The sequence below is a fragment of the Carex rostrata genome, chromosome 4, assembly GCF_964058835.1.
Source record: "Carex rostrata chromosome 4, lpCarRost1.2, whole genome shotgun sequence".
NCBI classification, from domain to species: Eukaryota; Viridiplantae; Streptophyta; class Magnoliopsida; order Poales; family Cyperaceae; genus Carex; species Carex rostrata.
This window is the reverse complement of record NC_135921.1, coordinates 5,173,179-5,199,227: the sequence shown is the minus strand read 5'-3', so window position 1 is coordinate 5,199,227 and position 26,049 is coordinate 5,173,179. Positions and strand designations below refer to the sequence as shown.

Below are 26,049 nucleotides of genomic sequence, written 5' to 3'. Positions count from 1 at the left end.
CTCTATTAATTTTACAATTTATTTTTATTTTTGTATGATTTTATTGTATATAAAAGTGGGTCATACAACAAATATACTATTGCACCCGATAAGTTAATGGATTTCAATCAAATTAGTTATTTAAATCCTATTAGTGTCATATCCTGACAGAAATCCTGAATCCGCCCTTGGATGTGCTCACCAAAAAGGGTTGGTGAATGAGACTACAGTAATATGCATATCACATATTGACCCGTATTATGAATAAATGTCTTTATTTTCAAAATTCAAACAATGAATTTGAGCCATTCAACATGATCTTCATATGAAAATGTAATTGTAAATAAAATTTTAATTGTTTCTTTTTTTTTTTACTATTTTTCTAAATAAGTAGAAAATCACTTGATCTAAAAGTAGTGATTTTTTACCTATCTAGAAAAATACTAAAATAATTCTAAAAAATATAAAATGTAATATGTAATATATTTTCATATAAAAATTATGTGAATGGTTCAGATCGACAATTTAAACCTTGAAAACTAAAAAAATGATCTGTAATACAGATCAATCCGTACTATACATAGCACCATAGCCTCGCTCTAAAAAGATATATTGCATAAGAAACTTAAAATTGGCAAGTGAACAAGAGGCAAAGTATTAGGAAAAAAAATATAAATACAAAGCAAATGTAGCTGCAATAAATATTTCCTGTCATGCTAGCTCTCAGTACTATTTGCTCTATATATCCATATATACAATCGTCAATTTTACATGCGAGAAATGATCGTTGCGTGCCCAAAATATGATCTATGTTCATTTCACTATCTTTTTAATCTAAAAGAATGTTCTCAAGTGTGTATAGTCTCTTGTTACTCTTTATATTTGGCTTGTAAAAACAAGGTCATATACTCATAGTTTAGTTTGCTTGCTTCAAAATATATTACTAAAACTTCCCTGTACTTGCTTTTTCCTATTTACCTGAAATTAAACTAATTAGTTAAATAATGGACTTTATATTGCCAACATATTTGCCAACAAAGGAAAAATAAAGTGATAACTCAAAAGTAGAAAATAGTTACGAACCTGAGACAATAACCAAATTTGATATCAAATTCCCATCCACGTATCGGGTCATTCTGCACACAAATAATAATCAAAACATTTCTCATGTATTACAGAAAAAAGAGTAAGGTATGGTACTATGCATAGCCTGGATTGGTACGTACTATGAATCTTCGTTTTCGAAGTTCAAATAGTCGATCTGAACCGTTCAACATGATATCCATATGAAAATGTACTTTCATACTTAATTTTACATTTTTTTTAGAATCTTTTTACTATTTTTTTTTATAGGTAGAAAATCACTACTTTTGTATGGTCTAGAATTTTTAGATCAAGTGATTTTCTACCTATCTAAAAAGATATTAAAATAATTTCGAAAAATGTAAAATGTGATCATCAAGTACATTTTCATATGGAAATCATGTTGAACGATTCAAATCAACTGCTTGGACTTTGAAAACCTAGATATTGATCCATAGTACAGACCAATCCGCGCTATGCATAGTACCATAGCCTCACTCATGAAAAAATCGTTCAGGAATCAGGTACCTGAATGTGATGCCATGCACACTTCCAGGCGGACCTTGATAAAACTAGCACAATTGCTTCAATCCATCTGAATCAAAAGATTTAAAATGAATAAGAAAAAATATTACTCGAAAATTGAGACAGGGGTCAAATTGTCATTTTACATTCTTACATAAATGTATCCGAGGAGAGAAACAAAAAAAAAAAAAAAAAACCTGGTACAAGGAGGTCCTTCAGCAATATAACAGTTTCCGCTTCCTTGCTTGTTATATTTTCTTCTGAAACAATTTGTTCTTTCATCAGAAAACAATAGATAGTCAATTACACAAGAAAAAAATAAATAAGAGAAGATAAATAACTCACCTGTGAAAAAATGCTTCCTTCCTACGAACATTAATTTGGTGGTATATTTCTGGAGATTTTGGATCCAGTGCTGGATGCGAGACCTCCAACCCATCTGATTTCATTACATTCGCATACCTACAGAGAAAAATAAATAAATATCAGTCCATGAGGCTAATTTGTACAAGATTTTTTTCCTTTGCGACAAGTAACAATCTAGCATATTTGAATATTTGAAGCATTTTTAAACAATAATAAATCATTTGTTCAGTCGGATGGAGAAGTCAAATTTTATTAAATGATTTTACCTTTCCTAAAACAATTTAATTTCAAGTAAGATGATATTAGTCAACTGATATCGAACAATGCCTTTCTGTTTTCAGATGAACTAGGAATGATTAGAAAATGAAGGGTAATTTAGATATATTTTAAATTAGACTAGCTCCTTACATTGAGTGCTGGTTATTATTTTAAAAGAATAACATAACACATTGGCACAAACATAATATATTGTGTCTTTATCTCCAATATTATAAATATACTGAGTGTTAGTGGCAAATACAGTACTGTATGTGTATGTGGAGTTTTGAAACTCCAAGGAATATTACCTATTCAAATAAGCATTTAATTTTACCTTCTAGGCAGGAAGTTCTTGACCCGTGCATTTTCATCCCAAAAAAAAATATAATCGTACTTTGACACTACATCTGGGTGGAGAAATCTTTTTGCAAACCACCTAGAAATAAAAAAAAATAAAAAAAATCATTGCTTAAGCCTTTGAGATTTTGGGGAGGAATTTCCAGAATCACTCCAAGGGAGAACCCAAGAAAAAAAAAAAAAAAGGAAACTTACCTGAATAAAGAAAATAAATAGTTTTATAAATTTGAATTTTGCAACAAAATATCAAGAGTTGTTTATACAAGTTGGCAGAAAGCACCATGATTATTATGAATTTGCAAGGAAAATCAAAATTTCCATGTCTATAAATTTATGTAGGTATTATTGAAATTAAGTAAGACTTCTTATTTATTTATTTTCCTTTTTTAAACTTTATCTAACATTCAGCTAGAATCCTGTCAACTATATGTATCTCTGCAAATGTAAAACTCAACAAGGGTGCTCTTTGTAAATACTCACATTATATAGTGGGTGGTTAAGAAATGTCCCAAAATAAAAAATTACCATTTAGTCTGGTTAATGGCAGATATATGGATAACATTTTTACTCCACTTGAGACTGTGCCAATCATCAACATTCCCATCATAATGAAATAATATTACCGTGAAATTCTCTGAAATAAACTGAAAAAATGTGAAATTAGGTTTTCTATTTTATACACAATGCTGACTAAGAAACTTGGTCATACCTTCGAAACAATAGAATTCACACTTCTTTTCTGATTTATTCCAGCTGGCATTGCAAGTAAATATCGATGGCCTTTATTTCTTTCCTACAATTATTTACTAGAAAAACTTAATGCTCTATTTTTTATTACAAAGATATTATGTACAACATCTACAATAGAGGTCAATATTTCAAGAAAACCAAGCAGCTTGCCTTACTAATAACAATTCAACACAAATGTAGGCTCTGTACTTCAACATTTTCAGAAAATGATAAAAAAAATTGGTATGTACTTATTAATTTATTATAGTGCTACAAAAGTAAATTGATCATAACAAAGAAAATTTAGTTTTTCAATTAAATTAACACCTCGGAACCATAATTAAGAAAATATTATCAATTGTCAGAGCTAAAATTTAGTTTTGTAGTATGCCTAGATTTGCAAATGCCCTCCAATTATCATAGCTAAAATTAATTAGGATCAATTGTATCACTAATATATCATAGCAGTTAAGTTGATTCACAATCTACTAGATCTTAAAAAGATATTTCGAGCTGACCTTGACTTGTGATGTTTTAGTACCCCAAAGAGATTTCATTTCCAAGTCTGAACGAGGCTGTAGTATACCATCAGGCAGATAACCCACTTTGGCAGTTTTTATGTTGGATTCCTGAAATCATCAAGTATAATAAGGAATTATAATTTCCCAAGAAAATAAGGATTCCTCAACAAATTGCTTTTAACATTTTTTTTGGTCTACTTGCAACTGACACTTGAGCACTAAATAAAGGTCCAAGCATGTACACAAATGACCAAATTGCCCCTCAAAATAGGAAAAGCAGTCCAAAATTGCCCATCGAGTCTAAGATAAATTATAGTTGTTAGATACTTTTTTCTTTAAATTTGATTCTGCATATCTCCTACAGAATGAGAACAAGCCCATTTGATTGAATGAGTGATTTACACCTCTGTGGGTCTTTCTTTTTCTTTGGGTGGCAAATAATGCTAGGCACCAACATTTACAATCAGCTCTCCCGAATTTTGAGATTTTGCATCTATCACTAAGTTATTAATTTAATGTCATGGTGTAAGCACCATACGCCAAATATTGACCATATTGCACAATCCTCTATAATTTTTTTAATTCTAATATTAGCCCAAATTAATCTAAAATCAGGGGAAATTTTTTTTGAACTCATATTGATCTAAAACTTGAGTTTTGCTCAACTTATTATGAATGAGTTACACTAACTTTTTTACTTAAGTTTGCTGGTGCTATTTGGATAGAGTCCAAAAAATATGGGTTGATGTTACACAAGCACATATAACAATCAAATTTGAAAAAGAAATGCAAAATACCGTTATTGAGTCGAATGGACGAGCCCTTCGTTCCAACTGCACATAAAGTAAATAACAAGAAATCATAATTGATACAGAATAATTCTCCTTAGTCATGAAAAACTAAGATTGCCCAAATACCCTCCTTTGCACTTGGGAAGAGAGAGATTTGTAAATGAAGTGAGATACTGAGATCCATTCGTTCCAGACATATTTTGAAGGAAATGGAAAAGCAGGAGAACCAAGGTTATATTCTCAACTCTCATGTTAGAAAATTTGTAAATTACAACTCGGGAAAGTGAGAAAAAAAAACATAAGAATAAAAATAAAGTGAGATTCACCATTGTCTCCTCATGCTGGTAATTCTGCATGTTATAGAAAATGAAGACCAAGGCCCCACAGAAGACTAAAATATACCTTGATCTCATCTTACACTTCTGACCCTGATTAATCAGTTATTTGCATCAAAAATAAGAATTAGAGAAACCCAAAATAAAAATTGCTTTGAAAATGTGACCTACCCATCGTCTCTCCCTTTAACACTTAACACCCAACACTTATGTTTAAAGAAAAAAACTTCCAACTATCTAAAATCAACACGAAGATTAACTGATACGAAAAAGGGCTAATTACACGAAACTTTTTTCATTTTGACTTATTCAAATCTACTCGTATAAGCTCAGGTAAACTCAGAAAATGACAATTAACGATATTTGCTTCAATTTAAATCAACTTTAAACAATTAAGGGGAAATGGTCAGATGTCAAGTGCAAACAATATATTGTTACAGAAAAACAAAAACAAAAAAAATGACCAAATTCATTAAGGAAAAGAAGAATTAAAGTATTGTGGCTTTGGAGAATGTAAGAACACTAACCTTACCCCATGAAGCTTTGCTCTACCCTTTTATCTTATCAATTTTTCAATATTTAAGTTCAACACCTTTGATATACTGCAAAAAAGAAAATTAAGTCATGAAGGAAGGAGATTTCACCAAATAAGTTTTTAACAATGTTTGCAATTAGTAAACCTCCAAAGGTGGCAAAAAGTTGGGTCCATTTTGCACTCTATTTAGAAAAGAGCTGGTCGAGAAATTCTAAATATAACAGTAATCAGCTCAAAAATATTGTAGCGAGGTTATATAATAATCTTAATCTTTCATAGCAAAATCGAGAGAAAATTAATCAAGAAAATTGTACCAAGTCAGTGAGAGAAGGCGATCGTAGAAACTGGACTGAAGCTTAGTTCGCCTCGCGCTGTATCATACGGTAGATGCGATTCTAGAGAGAGAGAGAGACTTGCAGCTGTTGTCAAGCTTTGATTAAAATATAGAAGAAAGAACGAAAGGGGAAGAAGGGGAGAGAAACTCGGTAAGAGCATCTCCAACGGCAATTGTTTAGGAATTGCTTATTCTGACGTGGCAATTGTTAATACAATTGCTGGGCTGCAGATAAATTGCTTATAAAACAAATTTGCTTTAAAAGAAATCGTTGCTTAATTGACACGCTGGCGAAATTATTGGACCAAATTCTTTCTCTCTCCGTAAACTCCAGCGCTCTCTCTTCTAAAAAAATGAAACCCCTTTCATTCCATTTTTTCAGAAATTTGGCTACTACCGGCTATCATTGTTCTTGCCGATTTCTCCAACAGATTAGCCAATATTTTCTCTTCATTTTGACATCTCAATTGTTGAAGGTATTTTTATCTCAATTTCTGTATTTTCTACGACCGCCAGTTCTCTCAGGAGAGGTGGGATGGACGGGATTTGGAGCTAGGTCGAGGTGTGCTGAGTGCCAAAGTCCTTCTCCACGATGAAGAAGCCGAGGTGGCCGCTGTCATAGATGATGGTACGCTCGAGGAGGTGGCGAGCCGCATTCTCTCTCTCGCTCTCTCGCATCAGATCGGCACCATCCCTGACGCACCATCTCTCTTTTGATCTCTCACCAGCACAGACGCATCAAATCGGCACCAGGACAGCACGAGTGTTTCCGTCAGCCTCAGCTTCACCCCTGCACAGACGTGCCCCGTCGTTTAGCACAGACCCTCACCCCTTTTCGTGAATTGAAGCTTTTGTTTGGTAAATCCCTCTATGCTTCCTTGCGTTTTTCTTTTTGCTTCTCTGTTGTGCCTTATAAGGCTTGAAATCTGAACTCGTGTTGAGTTAAATCTGCACCTTTGTGAATTGCTTGCTGATTTTGCTTGATTGGGGCTCAAATTGCTTGATGACATTGAATAATTGGAAAGCTTGTACCTTTGCGTAAAAAAATGCTGGTTTAGTTCAACCTTTAGTAACTTTTATTTCTGTTTCATGATATTCTTTTTTGTCATATTCTAAACCAGAATATACTGAATGCGTAAAATAATGCTGGTTCAGCTCAACCTTTGGTACCTTTGCCTTAAATTTTGTATTATTATTGCCTTAATTTAAAATGGTTCTGTCATGCATTTAGTGTACCTTTTATCAATCCGATTAAACGGATCGATGCTCCGCTACTTTCTCTGCTCATAGCTTCTCTCTTTATTTTTTTCATTGTTATTTAGTTTACATGCACGGTACAAATTTTTACAAGGTACTAGTTCTAAAGTGAATGAGCTGGTAGTTTTATCTAACTGGCTTACCAGCAGTTTAGACCTACCGTATTCTGCCAATGGCTTTAGTGTTATAGAAAGGGATAAATACTTATTTCAATCCTTCCTTTTAATACGTGAAGAGCTTGCCCCATCTTTACATTTTTAGAGATATATACATAAATTACAGTGTTAGTCAATGATGAATTTTCTCATGCTTGTCTATATGCATTATTTGAACCTATTACAGATCCATGGCACAACAGAGCTGATAACATCAAGCAAACGGCCGGTCACAGAGCTGATCACAGGTCAGATCTTATTTATTTTCCTCTTTTTATATGCTTTTAATCGAAGACTACTATTTCAGACTATTATTTTTTTATTTATTTCTTAACAGTCGGTCCCCAGTATCAATGATTCGGCTATTAATCTTGCTATTGTGCATACCAGAACATAGACCAGTATGGTACCAAGCATGTACTGGAGCTGACTGCTCCTCTGGTACATTATAAATCACAGTGAAATTGTTCTTATGGTTTAAGCAAAACGAGTGTTTTCTATTTCTTTTATAATTAAGGAGAACAAATTAATATTTGTAACGAAAAAAAATTACAGCAAACCATTTCTATGGAAGGATAAAGAAATTAACATCAACTATATTGATTCATCAATCATCACTCAAAACACTCTCAAGTGTTTTGTCGTACACCTTTTTTTGATCTTCAGTCATTGTTGATGTATCTAGTTCCATAAACTTAAGTGCGAAATTCTGATTGTGCACCCTTTTAATCTCCTTGCACAACCCTTCCATAGTCTTAGTGAAGCTATCAATTTTTTCGATCTTCTGTAATTCAACATTATGCTGAGCCTCTAGTGCTTCCTTCTTTTGTTCTATTTCCCTTGCCGACACCTCCTTTTGTTTTCCCTTGGCCTTCGAAAATTTCCTACCTGGAGGGCGTTCAGATATAACTGTATCGGAATCTTCAGTCGAGGTGTAGCTGTTGCTAGTGTTAGTTTTGCTTCTCTTTGAAACTGCATGTTCAGTTGATGGGGTATCTTTGGTGTTTACATACTGGCTGAGCCATTTCTCTTCTTTTTTCAGAACATCCCATGCATGCATGAAGGCAAAAATTTCACCTTCATTATGATGATACAACTCTAGTGCTCTATTTTTTTTATCATCCTCACTCAACCCACTTTCTCCCCGATCGTGGATCTTCTTAATACAACCTGAAAACTTTGATACGGCGTGGCTTAATTTTTGCCATCGACTTACCACGGCCGACATACTCCGTTCGGAGTTCTGATTTTGAGACTGTACAAACTCTTTGTATATACGTTTCCAAAAACTTTTGTCACTTTGATCCTTACCAGTTACCGGATCTTTGCTAACTAATAGCCATGCGCCACATAATTTCAGATCATCGGTTGGTGACCAACGGAGCCTTTCTTTGCTTTTTTGTTTTTGAATTAGTACCTCATTTGCAGAATTAATTGTTTGGGCATCAATTTGTGGAGAGATATTAGCTGTGGGTTGATCTTGGGTTACTGGGTTGGGTGGGGGCATCATGCTAGAACCCTGCTGCGGACTTTGATACATGGAATTGAAAGGAAATTGCATGTTTGGCATTTCTGGGTAGCTCCTTTGGCTATTCATGCAATAAGGATTGAAGTAGGGGTTGAATGGAGGTCTATTGGGATCCATTGAGAAACGAGTTGAACAGTGAGTAAATTGGTAATAACGAGTTTATTTTTTTGATAAAATGTTAAAACTCTGAAATGGAGGTATAGATGAAATTCATGATTGTAGGTGAGCATTTATAATGTACGTTTAAGACTAAAATTAGGAACATTGGTAAATTTTAGTCTATACTTACGACAAACACTAAATAGATATTTTTTACTCTGATTGGCTTTTTGAAAAAAAAAAAGAATTATACTTAGAAAATGATACAGCAGTGCTGAAATTAGACTTATAAAAAATATACTTAGAAAAATGTACAACAGTGCTGAAAACATTATACTTAGAAAAAAGTATAATGATGCTGAAAAATGTAATTAGAAAAATTATATTTAGAAAAAGTACAACAGTGCTGAAAACATTATACTTAGAAAAATTATTTTTCCAATTTCATCTAATGTTACGGAGTACTGAGAGAGATGTCTGCTAAATAAAGCATTGACGTGGAGTGTGATTCTTATGATCAAACTTTATTCATACTTCAACGGTGATTTTTTTATGAAAATTGTTGATGCTGTAGAGAAAGACACCACGAAGACCACTGTTTCTGATGGCATTGTTCGCCCCTTGACTAGCTATGTCATAAACTCTGTCAAGTTTCTCTTTGAGTAAGTGCACTTTGATGTGAAATGTGTATTTCTTTCCTATACATTTCTTTACACTTGTGATAAACAAAGTAATTGTTTCTTTACCATTACTTCTAAAATTATTAATTTTGCACTCTGAATCAGCTGTTTCTTAATAATTTATTTGCATGCAGGGATGAACTCTTCAATTGATGAAGATTACCCGATTGATCTTGAACAAGTTATATTGAGCGCTGGGTATATCGGGCAACTACTATGGGACGATACACATGCCAAATTAACCCGAGAATACATTGAGATGTTGGAACTAGAAGATGACTCATCTTCCTCAAATCAACCAAAAAAGAAAAGAGTGTACATTGAGAGAGGGCGTGAAGAAGCAGACCAAAAGTTGTATGAAGACTATTTCTCAGAAAATCCAACATACGATAAAGAATTCTTTCGTCGTAGGTTTAGGATGAAAAGAGATTTATTTCTTCGCATTGTTGACGGTGTTGCTGGTCATGATTCATATTTTCAGAACAAGCACGATGCGACAGGTCGGCGCAGCCTATCACCCATACAGAAATGTACAGCAGCAATACGGATGTTAGCATATGGTGTTGCTGCAGACTCCGTGGATGACTATATCCGAATTGGTGAAAGCACCACACTTGAATGTGTGAAGCGATTTGTACGGGCTATTATTGAAGTCTTTGGTGAGGAGTACTTGCGAAGGCCAAATGCAGAAGATCTTCAACGATTACTTAGCATAGGTGAGAACCGAGGTTTTCCAGGTATGTTAGGTAGTGTTGACTGTATGCATTGGGAATGGAAGAATTGTCCAGTTGCATGGCATGGCCAATATGCCAGAGGAGATCATCGGCATCCAACTATTATGCTCGAGGCAGTTGCGTCACAAGACCTATGGATATGGCATGCATTTTTTGGTCTTCCAGGCACATTGAATGACATCAATGTGTTAGACCGTTCTCCACTTTTTGAAGATGTGTTGGAAGGAAGAGCCCCGAAGGTAAACTTCTCAGTTAATGGAAATAATTACAATTTGGGTTATTACCTCACAGATGGTATATATCCTAGTTGGGCTACCTTTGTGAAGTCAATCACATTACCTCAAACTCCCAAACATCAGCTATTTGCAAGGCACCAGGAGGCTGCTAGAAAAGATGTGGAAAGAGCGTTCGGTGTGCTTCAAGCACGTTTCGCTATCATTAGCGGTCCGACACGCATGTGGGATAAGGAAACAATCGGTGATATTATGAGAGCTTGTGTAATAATGCATAATATGATTGTGGAAGATGAAAGAGACGAATATGCTACAAATAGAAACTTCAATCATACGTATGATCAAGCTAGTTTTAGTGTATCAAGACCGGAAGTTTCTCGAGTTCATCTTGCTGAATATCAAGAATACTTACGAAATCATACAAAAGTTCGTAATAGATCTACCAATCAGCAACTCCAAGCGGACTTGGTTGAGGAGATATGGAACCGTTTTGAAGGTGTGGATGCTGCATAATATGATTGTAATAATATAGGGTAGTGTTTTATTGTTTTTAATGACTAGGGTTGTTGCTCAAAGCAGAGAGGTACAGCTTTGCCATTTCAATATTTTTTTTTGTGCTCTGGACTATTGGGAGAAGGATATAATTTATGTGGAATAATTATTAATTTGGTCTTGTTAGAATATAAATTGCAGTAAATATTTCTCTGTCATTGATTTATTTGAAAAATTGTTGGTGTGACTTTTGAAATATTATAAATTTTGCTGTTTGGTTGGAGTTGGTACCAGCAGAGAAGAGGAGAATAGCGAGCGGTTAATGAACTTCAATTTTTCTTAAATTTTTCTTGAATAATACTGTATCCCAGCAATTCTAAATTATACTGTATCGGAACTTCAATTTAATTGCTCCATTCGAAGGGTTAATGAATTTAGGGAGATAAATAGCGAGAGAAGAGGGGACAGAGACAGCAACGGAGAGAACAGGAAAAGAATAAAATTAATTGACGGAGAAGAAGAGAAAGGAGCCGTTTTTTTTTATTTTCGCTGATGTGGCATTAATTGCAATTATTTGCGGATTGCTGGGATGGAGTGTTTAGCAATTTATAAGAGTCTTTAATTGCTAAAAGTAATGATGTGGCTGTTTAGCAATTAAATTGAATTGCTCAATTGGAGATGCTCTAACTCACAAAAAGAGAGCTTTCGTTTCGTTACAGCTTCACAGGCTTCTCAGGCTCAGTTTACTAATTCATATCGCATAAGGTACCTTAAATTTTGAGTTTAAATACTGACCGTTCGATCCTATTCGGCTCGAATATTAAAGCAGATCCGTTTACCAGACGGTCCAGATCCGGACTTAAAATTTGAGTTACTTCAGGGATTGAACTCGCTTATTGGGCTGTTTGAAGTTGAAATAAAAAATTAAAATTGTACCTTGATCAATGTTGAATTTGGGCCCACATTATTTAAGACTTATCACCATGTTTGGTTGTGACCTAAATGGTGGAATAAAGAGTTTAGGCCTTGTTATTCCACCAAACGTGCCTTAAATGAGCCGGCCTAAGATGACATAAGCCGATCTTTAGGCCGGCCTAAATTAAGCCACCTCACATGGTGGTTTAATTTTTATTCCACCTCGTGGCCTAACTTTAATGATTATAATAATATTTTATTTGTATATAATTAGTATATTATTGTTAATAATTATTATTAGTATATAATTATATAATTAATATCTTATATTGTTAATATATTAAATAATTATTATAATAATATTATATAATTAATATATTTTATTAATAATTATTATTAATAAATAATTATATAATTATTATGTTATATTGTTAATATATTAATATTGTGTAATTAGTATCTTATTAACGATATATAACTATATAATTAATATGTTATATTGTTAATATATTAAATAATTATTATAATAATATTATAATATATTAATATTATATAATTAGTATCTTATTATTAATAATAATTATTAATATATAATCAATACCCTATATTGTTAATAAATTAAATAATTATTATAATAATATAATAATATATTAATATTATATAATTAATATTTTCTTATTCATAATTATTATTAATATGTAATTATATAATTAATATGTTATACTGTTAATATATTAAATGATTATTATAATAATATTACAATATATTATAGTTGTTATTAATATATTAATATCATATAATTAGTATCTTATTATTAATAATTATTAATAATTAATAATTAATATTCTTAATATAGTAAATCATTATTATAATAATATTATAATATATTATAGTTGTTATTGATATATTAATATTATATAATTAGTATCTTATTATTAATAATTATTATTAATATATAATTATATAATTAATATTTTATATTGTTAATATATTAAATTATTATTTTAATAAGATTATATAATTAGTAATTATTATTAATTTATAATTATACAATTAATTTTTTATTATTAATATATAATTAATATTTATATTGTTAATATATTAAATAAATTTTATAATAATATATAATATATTACGATTATTATTAATATATTAATATTATATAATTAGTATCTTATTATAAATAATTAACCAATTTAGGCTTTTAAAACTTTAGTCCTCCATCAACTCTAACCAAACAAGGAATAGTTTAAGCTATGGTTTAACTTTAGGCCTCAACCAAACATAAATAATTTTGATCGGCCTAAGTTGGAATAACCAATTTAGGCCTCCTTAACTTTAGGCCACAACCAAACATGGAGTATAAGACTTCTCTTTGACTCCCAGTCCCAGGTAAATATCTTTAATCCAAGCCGTCCGATTTGATCAGCGATTTCCTCCTAATTGCGGAAGCTCCTTTTCGCATGTGTTAAATAATTGAAGATAATAAAGAGGACATTGATATAAAATAATTGAAGATAACAACCCAGCACCTTTATATAAACTAAAGAAAGGACAAGGTACATAGAATAAAGCACAATAGCATCACATCTCCTCATGTTTTCATATACTGTTAACTGTTCTCATGACTTCGTTTAGGAAAAATATATTAAAAATATATTAATATAAAAAGTAATTTTTATAAGAGAAGGGTTCAAATGCACCCAAATTTTTGTGCACCCAAATGCACCCTATATTTTAAATCCTTTTTCTCCGTTTTCAAAGTCCGAATAGTCAATCCGAACCGTTAGATGCGATCTATATATTAAGATGTGCTTGGAGACCAAATTTTACATTTTTTGGAATTTTTTTACTATTTATTAAGCCACTTTGAAAATCGCTGATCCAATGGTCCAGAAAATATAAAATCAGCGATTTTCAAAGTGGCTTAATAAATAGTAAAAAAATTCCAAAAAATGTAAAATTTGGTCTCCAAGCACATCTTAATATATAGATCGCATCTAACCGTTCGGATTGACTATTCGGACTTTGAAAACGGAGAAAAAGGATTTAAAATATAGGGTGCATTTGGATGCACAAAAATTTGTTGATTTACATTCAGAAAATTTAAGCAAACATAAATATTTTTTTGAACTCTGAAGAATATAAAATTAACAAAAGTTTAAACAAACTGCACAATAATTCAACCGAAGAACACAAAAATTATATTGTTTTAAGAGTTATATTAAACCGTAGACAAATCAAGTAAGTATTTTTTTTTTATATGAAAAGGATAAGAATGGTATATGATTCTTTCGATTAAAAAAATGAGAAGAGATAAATTGAATCAAACAGATAAAATACGATGATCTCGAAAAAAGTTTATAAACTTCACACTTTTTTTTTTTTTTGTGAAGTATCATTTCCCTTCCTTAAATGAACACATTATAAATAAAATTAAAAAAATTGCAAAATATTAAGTCCATCTTCAATAGACGGTAGAGAATAGTTTCTACTTAATTTCTAGCAAATTTGGGTTTGTTAAAAGTGTCCAAATTTTGAATCTTGAGCCGTATTATAAATAATGAAATTTTGTATTTGCAATTTTTTATTTAAACTTTCATGCGTTAATTTAGAAAATTATACTGTCAAATAAAAGAAAATAATATTGCGTACCGTTACAAGCACGTCGCATGGATGCAATAGAAATATACGCGAAAACCTAGCAAAAGGGGATTATTAATTAATTGGGATTTGCATTTAGGTGTTACCTGACTAGTTATGACCTTCACATTTGCCATTGTTTCTTTATCAATCAACATTTTGTTTTTCTTGTTTGTTCACATCAAGTCATGAAGTCATCAACTATTCAACCTAGGCGTTCTTTTGTTTGGTGGTTAGAGGCCCATAGGCTTTCTATTTATTGATATTGATTTGTGTTTGGTATCGTTCCTTTTCTCTGTCAGTTGTTGTGCATGTTGGTCAACTTCTCATTAAGACTTCCTGGGTCTCTTTTAAACTCCTCTATCCAAACAACATTCTCCTATTTAGAGTTGGAAAAATGGCACAGCAGAGTCGGTTTCGTCACAGAACAACACAATTACAGCACAGTTACAGCACGGCATGCGTGTTGGTTATGTGTCGTGACTCGTGTGTCTTGTGCTGTGATCATTTGCGTGTCGTTACCATCTTTTGAAAATTTGGTATGACACGTCACGTGAAATATCTAGTCACGACCCGGCATGTGATCACGCGAGTCACATGTAATTAGGACCGTTAGATCTTGATCAAATGATGAATCTTAAATAAACTAATTTAAATTATAATTAAATGGTCACATGAGGCACATTTAGTCACAGCATGTTTGGACACGGCGTGACCATTCGCGTGCTGTGACTACCCTTGACATTTTGGTCACGGTACGTGGAAAATTAACTTGATCACAACATGGCACGGTACGAGACCAATGTCATGGCGTGTTAATCACGGCATAGTACGGCACAGTTTTTGTACTCTACTCTTATTAGTGAAGATTAAATTTTTCGAATTTTTTAAGACACCATGTTGCTTATATTAAGCATCCTTAAGATTTTCTTAATCTCCTTTTAGTCTTCTTCAAAGGAGCTTCATTTCTTATTTATCAAATATGAGCTTCTTACCACCACTGCCTAGCGTAGTTGGTTACGATATTCTTCCGAATTTTTTATTAATAGAAATAAACTAAATTAAATATTTAAAAAGAACAATGATTTTAATTTTTCTCGAAAACTAGGTAGATCGGGCCTTTATAACCCGTCCCACCGGACGGGATTATATAACCCGTCCCGGTTAATTAAAGGCTTAACCAATATCACGGAAAAAAAAAAACAATTGTCGGCCGGGTTTAAGCATCCCGTCCCACCCCGAAAAAAAAAAAAAAAAATTTCGCAGGCCGGGTTGAAGAATCCCGTCCCACCCCGTAAAAAAAAAAAAAATTCGCAGGCCGGGTTGAAGAATCCCGTCCCAACCCGTAAAAAAAAAAAAATTTCTTGGACGGGTCCCGTCCACTAATTAACGCCCCGCTGAGCATCTATTTCTCATTCTCCGCGTAGTTCTTCTTCTCCACGCAGAAAGCAGAAGCGAACGTCAGAAGCGAATGTCAGAGACAGAAAGAAGTTGTTAATTGCAAAATCAAATTTCAAACAGGTAACTCAATTATATTTTATGTTATATTATTCAGTAATTTTTATAAAATAATTTAATTAATATTAGTTTTTATTAACATAATAATAATAGTAATATGTAATTTATTCATTATGGTGTAGGTTATGTAATTTTTATTTAATAGTATCACTAAAATGTTATCAAACTTAATTTGTTTTTACGTAACTATTGAACTTTATGTTTGTTCAATTAAATGATTTTGTTATTTTCTGATATGTCATTTAGTAACTCTTGTAGAATAATTTAATTAATATTAGTTATTATAATAATAATAATAATAATAATAATATGTGATTTATTTATTATTGTGCAGGTTAATTTATAAAAATAATTAATCATGTTGATGTTGAGAATTTATTTTGGTGGTGAAATACGACAGGGTCGTAAAGGAGTAGAGTATAGTATTAGTCCTCAATTTTCATTGAGTGTGACTGATGAACACGGTTGGTATGATGTGAAAGGTGAAATTTATCGCCAACTTGGATATTCCGAGAATGAGTATAACCTAAAAGCACATGCACGGGTTAATGTGGGTACAACAACCCGACGTTATTATGAGAAAATTGAAATCGTGTGCGATCAGAGTTGGAGAGGTATTTATATCCAAAGTATGCGTGCCCAAACCCAGTATACTTTTCTTTATTTATACATTGAGTTGGTTCCAATCATCGGTGAAATACAACCGCAGTTATTTGTTAATAGTATGGTACCAGAACCAAATTCAGAACCTCGACAGACCCAACATAGTGATAACTATGCGGGTCCCAATTTCTTTGAACCTTATCAGACACAACAAACACCGAGGCAAGACCCTCAACAGACCCAATATAGTGATAACTATGCGGGTCCCAGTTTCTTCGAACCCTATCCAACACAACAAACACCGAGGCGAGACCTTTATCTACATCCTTATCCCAATATGAACGAGTTGTCACCGTCTGTTCAGACAGAATACAGTAATCAGAATAGCCCATGGATCGATCCACCGGAGGTAGCTGATCCTAATGCTGATTTTGATGATGTGCCGCAAAGTGATGATGAAGAGGACGCTGACTCATGTGAGGATGACGCTGACTGGGATAATGAAGCTGATTCAGAAGGGGATGTCCGAGATGATACGTCAACACAATCACACCAAACACCACGCGTTCAGGCTGAACATTTTCCCATAAGTGACCGCGGTGTAAGTCACCCTGTGGCAAGCTTTAATGACACCTCAGCATTTCAACCCGCAGATGTCAACTTCTTCAGTAGGCCGAATCATGTTCATGATACACTTGCTGTAGGTAATGAGTTCTCTTCAAAAGAGGCCCTACAATTGAAAATAAATAGTTATCACATCAAAAAGAATATTGAAGTAAAAATTACGGGGAGCAATAGAACTAGCATGGTAGTCAATTGCAAGGACACGAGGTGTACGTGGCGTTTGTATGCTAAGTCTGGATTATTTTCATCTAAGTGGGAAATTAGAACAATTTCAGGACCACATACATGCCATACTGATGCTTCTCGTACCGATCATGCACAATTAACTGCAAAAATTGTCGCCGATGTTATACGAGAAGATATTAGGGAGAATGTTGCCTTAACCATTAAAAGCGTTAAAGGGCTAGTCCGTAAAAAATACAAGGGAATCATTCCCAAATATAACAAGTTGTGGCGTGGTCGAGAGCTGGCAATCGCACAACTATTCGGTAGTTGGGAAAAATCTTACGACCTTCTCACTCCATTGTTGGAAGCAATTAAAAAAGACAATCCAGGAACAAAATTCGGAGTTGCGCACGAACCCACAGATGATCCAACAGAAAGGTTGTTTAAGGCAGCTGCGTGGGCTTACGGTCCGTGCATTGCTGCAGTGCCTCATCTCAGGCCAATCATTAGTATTGATGCATGCTTCCTTTCTGGTAGGTATCAAGGGAGATTGCTGATAGCGTGCGGTTACGATGCTGAGAACCAGTTGCTTCCTCTGGCTTTTGCATTAGTCGGGGAAGAGAGTTTCCAGACATGGGGATGGTTCATGAGGTGGTTTCGTCTGGAGGTAATTGGTAATAAGTTCATGTGCGTTGTTTCTGATCGGCACATGGGAATCAAGAAAGTATTCACCGACAGATACGGTGGTTGGTACGAGGATGGTGGCGAGTGCGTTCACAGATTGTGCTCACAACACATTGCCGAGAATTTGATGAAAAAAGTACACAATAGAAAACTTTGTGACCTATTTAAAATACTTGTGAACAAAAAGAAGCCACGGAGGTTTGAGGAGTTCTTCGAAATATTACGAAAGAAAAATCCAGATGCAGTTGCGTACTTAAATAATGTCGGTAAATATCAAGATACCAATCATAATGAGATCCCTAAACCATGGAAGGTGTATCAATGTATGGACAACGGCGCTCGTTGGGGAATTATGACTACTAACGGATCTGAATCGTTGAATAATGTATTCAAATTTAGCCGGAGACTGCCAGTCGTTGCACTGGTGGAAGACACATATTACAAGTGTCTCGCGTGGTTTAGGGATAGAGAAGAGAAAGCAATGGCTCGCTTAGCTAGTCAACAAATTTGGTCAGAGCGAGTTGAAAAGTTATTGGCTAAAAGAATAAAAAAGTGTATGAACATGAATTCCATGCCACTCGGTGTGCACGGTGAACACGAAGTCAAGGTGAATGATGAGAGGGTCGTGTACAAAGAACGAGATGGAAATTTTACTTATAAAAAAGAAACTTTCCGGTATAAGGTCATCATAAGCGATGGAAACATAGCACAATGTGCATGTCTCAAACCACAGCTTACCGGTATACCGTGTGCTCATGTACTTGCCGTGTGTCGAGAACGGAGATACAACCACAATATATTCGTGAATCATTTGTATTCCGCAAAGACACTTGCCGAAACTTGGAGTGGCCAATTTCACGGCTATGCCAACCAATGTGAATGGCCTCGCTATGATGGTCTAACTATTGTTCCGGATAATAACAAAATCAAGAAGGGTAGGAGAAAGCACGCTCGTATAGTCATGACGATGGATGAAATGCAAGGGAGGAGAGTGGGACACCAAGCTAGACGTTCGACGTCCGACAGACGTGCAGCAGGTTAGTTGCATTATTTTTGTGTCATTCTCATTTGAGATGTATGTACGTAATATATTAATGACCTTGTTGTTGTGTTATTTGTTTAGAGGCTTCCTTCAATAGGAATCAGGGACAACAAGCTAGACATTCTGTGTCTGACATATATACAGCAGGTTTCTTAATATTTTAATATTGATTAATTTTTTTTCCTTATCCAAAAATTGTGTATTCTAATTAATGCTTTTAAATCAGGAACATCTTCTGGTTACAGTCGAAGATGAAGTCGTATGTTCGAGACTCTTTGTAAGTAGTTCATTTTTGTTATTCGGTTTGTCAGGGATGTGATTATGTTTGTAGCTCATTTTAAGTTTGTCGTGAAGTTTTTTAATTCTGAGTAGTTGGACTTTGGAGATTAATTTCCGTCAATTGGCTACACCAAATTTCATGTTCTTTACATGAAAATCTTCCTTGAGTCATGACTTGTATGCATGTAAAACAGTTTTATTAAACTCAATTCAGAACTATATGAAACAGGCATTTTTGTACAGGGAATTCTGCTGGTAAATAGCTGTTGTTACCATGCTGGTAGCTAACTTCAGAATTTAATTGCAAGAGTTCTGCTGATCCAAATTTTATGTTCTTTATATGAAAATTCTCAGGAAAGAGTCTTCTATGTTCTGGTAAAATTTCGTGAATTTTGGAGTTACCTAGCTGTATCAGACAGGGGTTGAACACAGGGGCATAGCTGGTAAATCTGACAGAAAATTCAGCATTTTATATTTTTAAGAGATGAACTTTGGAGATCCGTATCTTTCTGTAGAAAAATCCAAATAACATGAACTTTATATCAATTTTATGTGTTTTTAAATTATCTATCCAATGGTGAGGTCCATTTTACATTCGGCCTATGCAGTGAATTTGGCCCAAGCATCTTCAATTTTATATATTTTTCTTAACTAGGAACCGTGAGCTTCCTTTTCATTTTTAGGATTTAGATAGATGTATCCATTTCAAATCACAATGGACACATTCAAATCACAATGGACACATTCATACAAAATAAGAGCAAAGTGAAAACATTCTCAAGAAACATAAGCTAAAATAAGTAACAGTCCATTTAACTAACAATCCATTTAACTAACAGTCCATTTAAATACATTCTGGCGTAACACAAACTAACAATCTATTTAAGTAATAGTTCATTTAAATACCTAATCGAAAGTGAACAAATCTGGTGCTCGACGGTTGCGCTCGGGGTATCTTCGTTCTTGTATGTCCGCTTTCTTACGCCTAACGTAAACATTATTGTACGATGGAAAAAAGGCATTCACTGCTTGTGTACGTGGCGTAACGACCGGACTAGGTCCTATGTTGTCTTGTGCACCAGTAACATCTAACGGGGCCAGCTCGATATGATCCGAATCCTACAACATTCACTTTAGCATTTAGTAAACATAATCGACTCTTATTTAAATAAAAATTAAAATTTGAAAATTATTACCTAATAGACCAAACTAGGTCCTGTGTGACCCGTGTATTGCGCATCCGGAGGATAGGCCTGATCGTATGTCTGGTCCCAACTGACATGCGCATTCATACCCTGAAATAACTATGTTACTATTTGTATCAAACACAATAAACGATTATTTAAAATTTATTTCAAGAGAGTTAAAATTACCTGATAAACCTGACTAGGTCCTGTGTTGTCTTGTGTGAACGTGATAGGAACTTCTGATTCCTATAATAATTAATTTAGTACTTAATAAACCGTATCAACGAGCATTAAAATTAAACATTATAAGTGATGAAATTTATACCTGATGGACCTGACTAGGTCCTGCTTGATGATCTTCGGAATATGCCGAGCTACACAACAACTCTGAGAAGAATTGCCCATCTGTGTTTCCTTGTGCAGCCGTGCCATGATCCTCATCTCCCTATAAATATTACTTTTCTTAATAAACATAATCGACAACCAATTAAAGTATTTTTTTTTATACTTACCAGCTCAACATGACTAGGTTCGGGTTGAAAGCTTGCAAGATATTCATTTAACCCATCATTTGTTTCTATCCATCTCTCGTGATAGTTGGGATTTATGTCTTGTGGCAAGTCAGGGATGTGTTCTGGATTATCACCGTCTGAGATGTCATCGATATTGTCTGGAAGATCGGCCTCCCTCAACATACTTTGCAATTTAGCTTCCATACCGTTGTCTCTGAGAAGGCCACAACTTGCTTTCAGAAAATTTTTTCCTATTTTCTTGAGTGCCCTCGATTTCGTCAATCCCACAGCTGCTGATATTATCTTTATCCCTCGTAATGTCTACAAAATAAAAAAAATGATAAGTCCATTGAAAGAATAATAACATCTCATTAATATCTTTAACTTATAAAACTTACATCACGTGTAGATTTCGGGGCACCGGGAATGTACCCTACTTCGCCAATCTCGTCTCTGTATTCTGGAATGGGATCATCAAGACCCTCTATGCACCGCTTTCCTAAGAAGATATTGAACATGCCATTTTCCTGGAACCAACTTCGATATCCCAATATGTCGTAATGACTCCAATACCCGGTTGGAACAACCAAGTGGTCTCCTGGATTAGATGCCTCATTTACGTAATTCTGGTGCACATTAGACCAATTTACTATGCCCACATTGGAACTGTGAACAAATTTATGTAACCGGCGTACCTCATCCTCGGGGAGCGGCAGTGGTGGCGGGAGCGGCTGTGCATACCCAAATTGCCTCATCACACGATCTGGATAATAATGCTCAATTATCCAAAAGTGCACAAGTGGCACACGAGCTAGCCATACACCCCTTTCGGCATTAACTCGTGATGGCAGCTTACACGGTATCTGATTTAACAATGCGTTGTAGGGCTCCCAATTTACCATGTAATCTTCGAGCTTCTGCAGTTCGTTGCGGAAGTAACTAACTCCACTCCGATTGTGACCTTGGCGATAATCATGGAGACAACACCACTTATCTCCGAATGCTGGACACTCTTGCTCATTTGGATTGGACCAATTTGGACTCCAATCATTTAAGGGACGAGGACGGCCGGTCGGTAAACGAGACCAACACCAATGTTGTAGAAGCACAGTTGGCCCTGACATAAGCTTTGTTTTACGCTGAACCGCAACACAAAGGCTTCTGTAGAGATAAGCTAGAACAGCCCCACCCCAGTTGTACTGTTCCGGGGAATCAAGATTTTCTAGAAATTGCAAATACATTGCCGGAACCGAATCTCCCGACGAATCAGCAAAAAACATAGACCCGAACAAATCGAGTACATACGCCCTTGTGTACTGCCGTATCTGCTCCTCTGTCGGCTCACCCGGGTTCGTATTTGGCATTGCAGCAAATCGAATACGCAACTCCTTCAAACTTATAGCATACCCAGAAATTGTTCGAACCTCTTGCGTTTCGTCTGGCCCCGATCTCTTTTTCTTTTTAAGCACCGCACTTGCGGTTCCATTTCCAAGAAGTCGATCCACTAAGATAGACCAAGTACGGTCTGAAGGACCTGTCACCGGTAACCCTACGATCGGCAGCGCCCAGAGACAAGAAACATCCTGTAGCGTAATTGTCATCTCTCCCACGGGAAGATGAAAACTGTGGGTCTCTGGTCTCCATCGCTCCACGAGACCAGCGAGGAGTGATGGGTCAATCTTTATGTGAGCCATTTGAGAAACCTGATACAAACCGAGACTAAGCAAGAATGGTTTGCAAAGGTCGTTGTACTTAATCTTAGTCCAGATACCTCGAGGGTCCACTCCTACATCTCTGTAATCCTGTCAATGTCATACAATTTAATTAAAGTAAAATATTGTAATTCAAATAGTTATATCATTCTATAAAAAAAAAATTTATATGATTCATGGAGTAACTTACAACATCATGGATTCGTGAGACCTTATGTTGGTCATGCGGCATCCATAATAATTTGCTAAAATTATTTGCTGACCATGCCGATTCAAGACCAAAATCATCATGTGCAGCTGCAGCATGTGAAGGGCCACCCGAATCACGACTAATTGACATTCTGCATGCATGATATTTAAAAAAAAAATAATAACAATCTAAATTTACTAACCACTAACATTATTAAATAAATTACTAAATTAAGCAATTACCTATGAACTCTAAAACTCACAAGAATAAATAAATTGAGAAATAAATAAAATACGAGTTGAATAAATTATCTAATTTATCACTTCTTGCAAAATACACTTACCAAACTAATAAAATGAAATCTAATTAATTCAATTTATTTTCATAATAGATTAGAAAAATAAGTACCTACATTACCTAAATTACTTGTATTACCAAAAAATCTAAAATTAATGAACTATGAACTTTTAGCCTAGAATATTGTCCAAATAATCCTATGAATTATTCATATCTAATAAATTGCAACTAATAATTGAGAGTAGATAGTTAATCTGAAGAATAATTAAAATAATGCTATCAACACTAGGGGTGTTCATAAACCGGGATATTAACAAATAAACCGGGGTGGTTCCGATCAAATTCATATTATATGAAAGTTCAATCGGTTCATCTATTTCGATTTTAAATTTTTACCATTTGAACAACCCTAATCAACACTCTTAATTCTATGCTATGAACTAATTTAAACTAAATTAATTTATACCATATCAAATGAGTTTAAAAATAAATCAATTTTTCCAAATTCTAAAACCCTAATTTATTAGTTTTTTTAAAATGCAATTAACAAATTAATAAAATTTACTATAATTCATAATTTGATAACAAATCAAAATATAAATTATTATTAATTAACAGATTTTAACACTAATTTATTTTAGTTATATATAAAAAAAAACAAACCTTTAATGAGGAATTGAGGAATGGAGAAGCACAGCAGCCACCAAGGTGAAATCCGGACGGATTGTGTTAGTCCGTCCTTGAGCCTCGTCCAGTTTGGTCCGACAGTTCTTGCGGTTTGCGTCGCTGCTGGCTGGGTCCGACAGAAGGAAAAGGCAGAGCAGCGGGTGAGGAGAGCAAAGCGAAAGCGAAAGGGAAGGAGGGGGGTTTTACGCGCTGGGGACAGGACGGGGTCTCTTAACCCGTCCGGGTTAATTTTTTTTTTTTTTTTTGCGTCTGGACGGGACGCCTTAACCCGTCCGCATTTTTCCTTTTTTTTTTTTTTTTTTGCCGGGACGGGTCTTCTAAATCCGTCCGGGTGTCTTTTTTTTTTTTTTTTTTTTTATTACGGCAAAGGGTATTAGGATTAACCGGGACGGGGTATTTGGATCCGTCCGGTGGGACGGGTTTAGGCAACCCGGTCTACTTAGTTTTCGATAAAACTCAACAGTATTGTTGTTTTTAAATATTTAATTTATTTAATTTCTATTAATAAAAAATTCGGCGATATTCTTACGGGAGAATCAGGGTTCGAGTAGAGTGGGTGAGCTGTGTGGGAACCATATATTCATTTTTTAACAATCTGTGAAAAAATATGAGCTTCTTAACAATCTTTTCTATGGAATCATATATTCATTTTTGAAGTTCAAAAAATTGATCTGAACCGCTCAACATGATCCATGTAAAAATATACCAAAATTTACATTTTTTTAATTTTTTGTTTAATATTTTGTAGATAGGAAGGAAATCACTAGATCTAAAATTTCTAGACTTTCAGTAGTGATTTTTTTCACTTATCTAAATTAACAGGAAAAACAAATCCAAAAATTGTAAATTTGATCTCCAAACACATTTTTATTAGGAAATTATTGGACTTTATTTAAAACAAATCATGCGTAGATCCCAAATGCATCGCTAGTTACGATGAAGTATCATGATTCTTGAATCTTGAGTACTATTCTGGTTACTGGTATTAAACTGCTGGCAATATGTCGCGCTATTCCAATATAACCGAGATTTGCTGCAGCATTGCATCATGTACAGTGCAACGCATCTCAAACCATCAAACTGGGAGGATTGTGCGGCACAAATCTCGAGAAGATCAGACCCGAAGGTTGGACAGACAAGTATCCTCATAGGTATTGGACAGTGGGATCCACAACTCTACGGTCCAGATTAATTCAATCCGATGCCTCTTTGACGGTAAGAGTCCCCTCTATGATTCATGCGACTTTAAAATAAAACGGCCCGGATCTACTAATTCTAAAACATTCGCTTGTTCGGTACCGGGGAGGATCCGAATTCTGGTTGGACCACACATACCAGAGCATCGACGTGGATTTATTCATCTCAGTACCGAAGAGGTCAATTATGCACAAAGCAGAGTAGGAGTGTAAACGATTGGATACGGATCGGATAGTGATCTTATCGTATTCTTATCTGTGATAATTTTTCGGATACGAATAAAGATACGAATACCGATCAGATATTAAACATTACAAATAGGAATCGATTATCGGACGGATACAGATATTTTTCATAATTAGTTTGTTGATTACAAAACATCTATTATATTATTAAAATATTAGTCACTAATTATGTCATTGTTGTATTGTTCATCAAAATATATATCTATATGCAATTTAATAAATTAATTTAAGAATATATAGTAAATTTGTTGTGATTTAAGAATGTAAATAGTCGGATACAGATATTTAAAAGTCTTATCGTATCTTTATCCGTTGCAATTTTTCAGATATGGATACAAATACGGATAGTTTCAGATACGATTCATAAAATTTAGATAATTTTTCAAATTCAAATCCGGACAAAATCGAATAATATCCGATCTGTTTACACCCCTAGAGCAGAGCCAAGTGAAGTCATGAGTAAACACTTGCCACTTGCCATCTTTAGTATATTTTTATAATTTTTTCAACAAAATATAAAAATAGAAGTAAAAATTATAAAATATACTAAAGTTTTTA

General features: G+C 34.2%; 3 protein-coding genes across 6 annotated transcripts; 1 reads left to right on the top strand and 2 right to left on the bottom strand.

Annotated features, from left to right (window-relative positions):
- Positions 1 to 658: 658 nt before the first annotated feature.
- On the bottom strand, positions 659 to 5,940 carry LOC144552818 (uncharacterized). Of its 3 annotated transcripts, none has more exons than XM_078300814.1 (13): positions 5,794 to 5,940; positions 5,472 to 5,546; positions 4,936 to 5,037; positions 4,616 to 4,651; positions 3,816 to 3,926; positions 3,278 to 3,361; positions 3,094 to 3,212; positions 2,546 to 2,647; positions 1,933 to 2,049; positions 1,785 to 1,862; positions 1,591 to 1,657; positions 1,063 to 1,115; positions 659 to 957 (listed from the first exon to the last, which is right to left on the bottom strand). In XM_078300814.1, exons 3-13 carry the CDS (start codon positions 5,020 to 5,022, stop codon positions 954 to 956), a joined length of 858 nt encoding a protein of 285 aa, XP_078156940.1. In that variant the 5' UTR covers positions 5,023 to 5,037; positions 5,472 to 5,546; positions 5,794 to 5,940; the 3' UTR covers positions 659 to 953. The 3 variants fall into 3 exon arrangements, with proteins under 3 accessions (XP_078156940.1, XP_078156943.1, XP_078156941.1); XM_078300817.1 differs by having other exon boundaries at positions 1,785 to 1,844; XM_078300815.1 differs by having other exon boundaries at positions 686 to 957; positions 1,785 to 1,847; positions 5,794 to 5,939.
- Positions 5,941 to 6,099: 159 nt separating this feature from the next.
- Positions 6,100 to 11,209, top strand: LOC144552816 (nuclease). 2 transcript variants are annotated; one of them, XM_078300812.1, is made up of 5 exons: positions 6,100 to 6,576; positions 6,612 to 6,671; positions 7,413 to 7,473; positions 9,427 to 9,514; positions 9,667 to 11,209. In XM_078300812.1, the coding sequence occupies exon 5, from the start codon at positions 9,669 to 9,671 to the stop codon at positions 11,010 to 11,012; it is 1,344 nt and encodes a 447-aa protein (XP_078156938.1). In that variant the 5' UTR covers positions 6,100 to 6,576; positions 6,612 to 6,671; positions 7,413 to 7,473; positions 9,427 to 9,514; positions 9,667 to 9,668; the 3' UTR covers positions 11,013 to 11,209. The 2 variants fall into 2 exon arrangements, with proteins under 2 accessions (XP_078156938.1, XP_078156937.1); XM_078300811.1 differs by having other exon boundaries at positions 6,100 to 6,671.
- LOC144552817 (glutathione S-transferase T2-like) lies at positions 7,412 to 9,509 on the bottom strand. The gene has a single exon (XM_078300813.1). The coding sequence runs from the start codon at positions 8,868 to 8,870 to the stop codon at positions 7,833 to 7,835; it is 1,038 nt and encodes a 345-aa protein (XP_078156939.1). The 5' UTR covers positions 8,871 to 9,509; the 3' UTR covers positions 7,412 to 7,832.
- Positions 11,210 to 26,049: the final 14,840 nt, after the last annotated feature.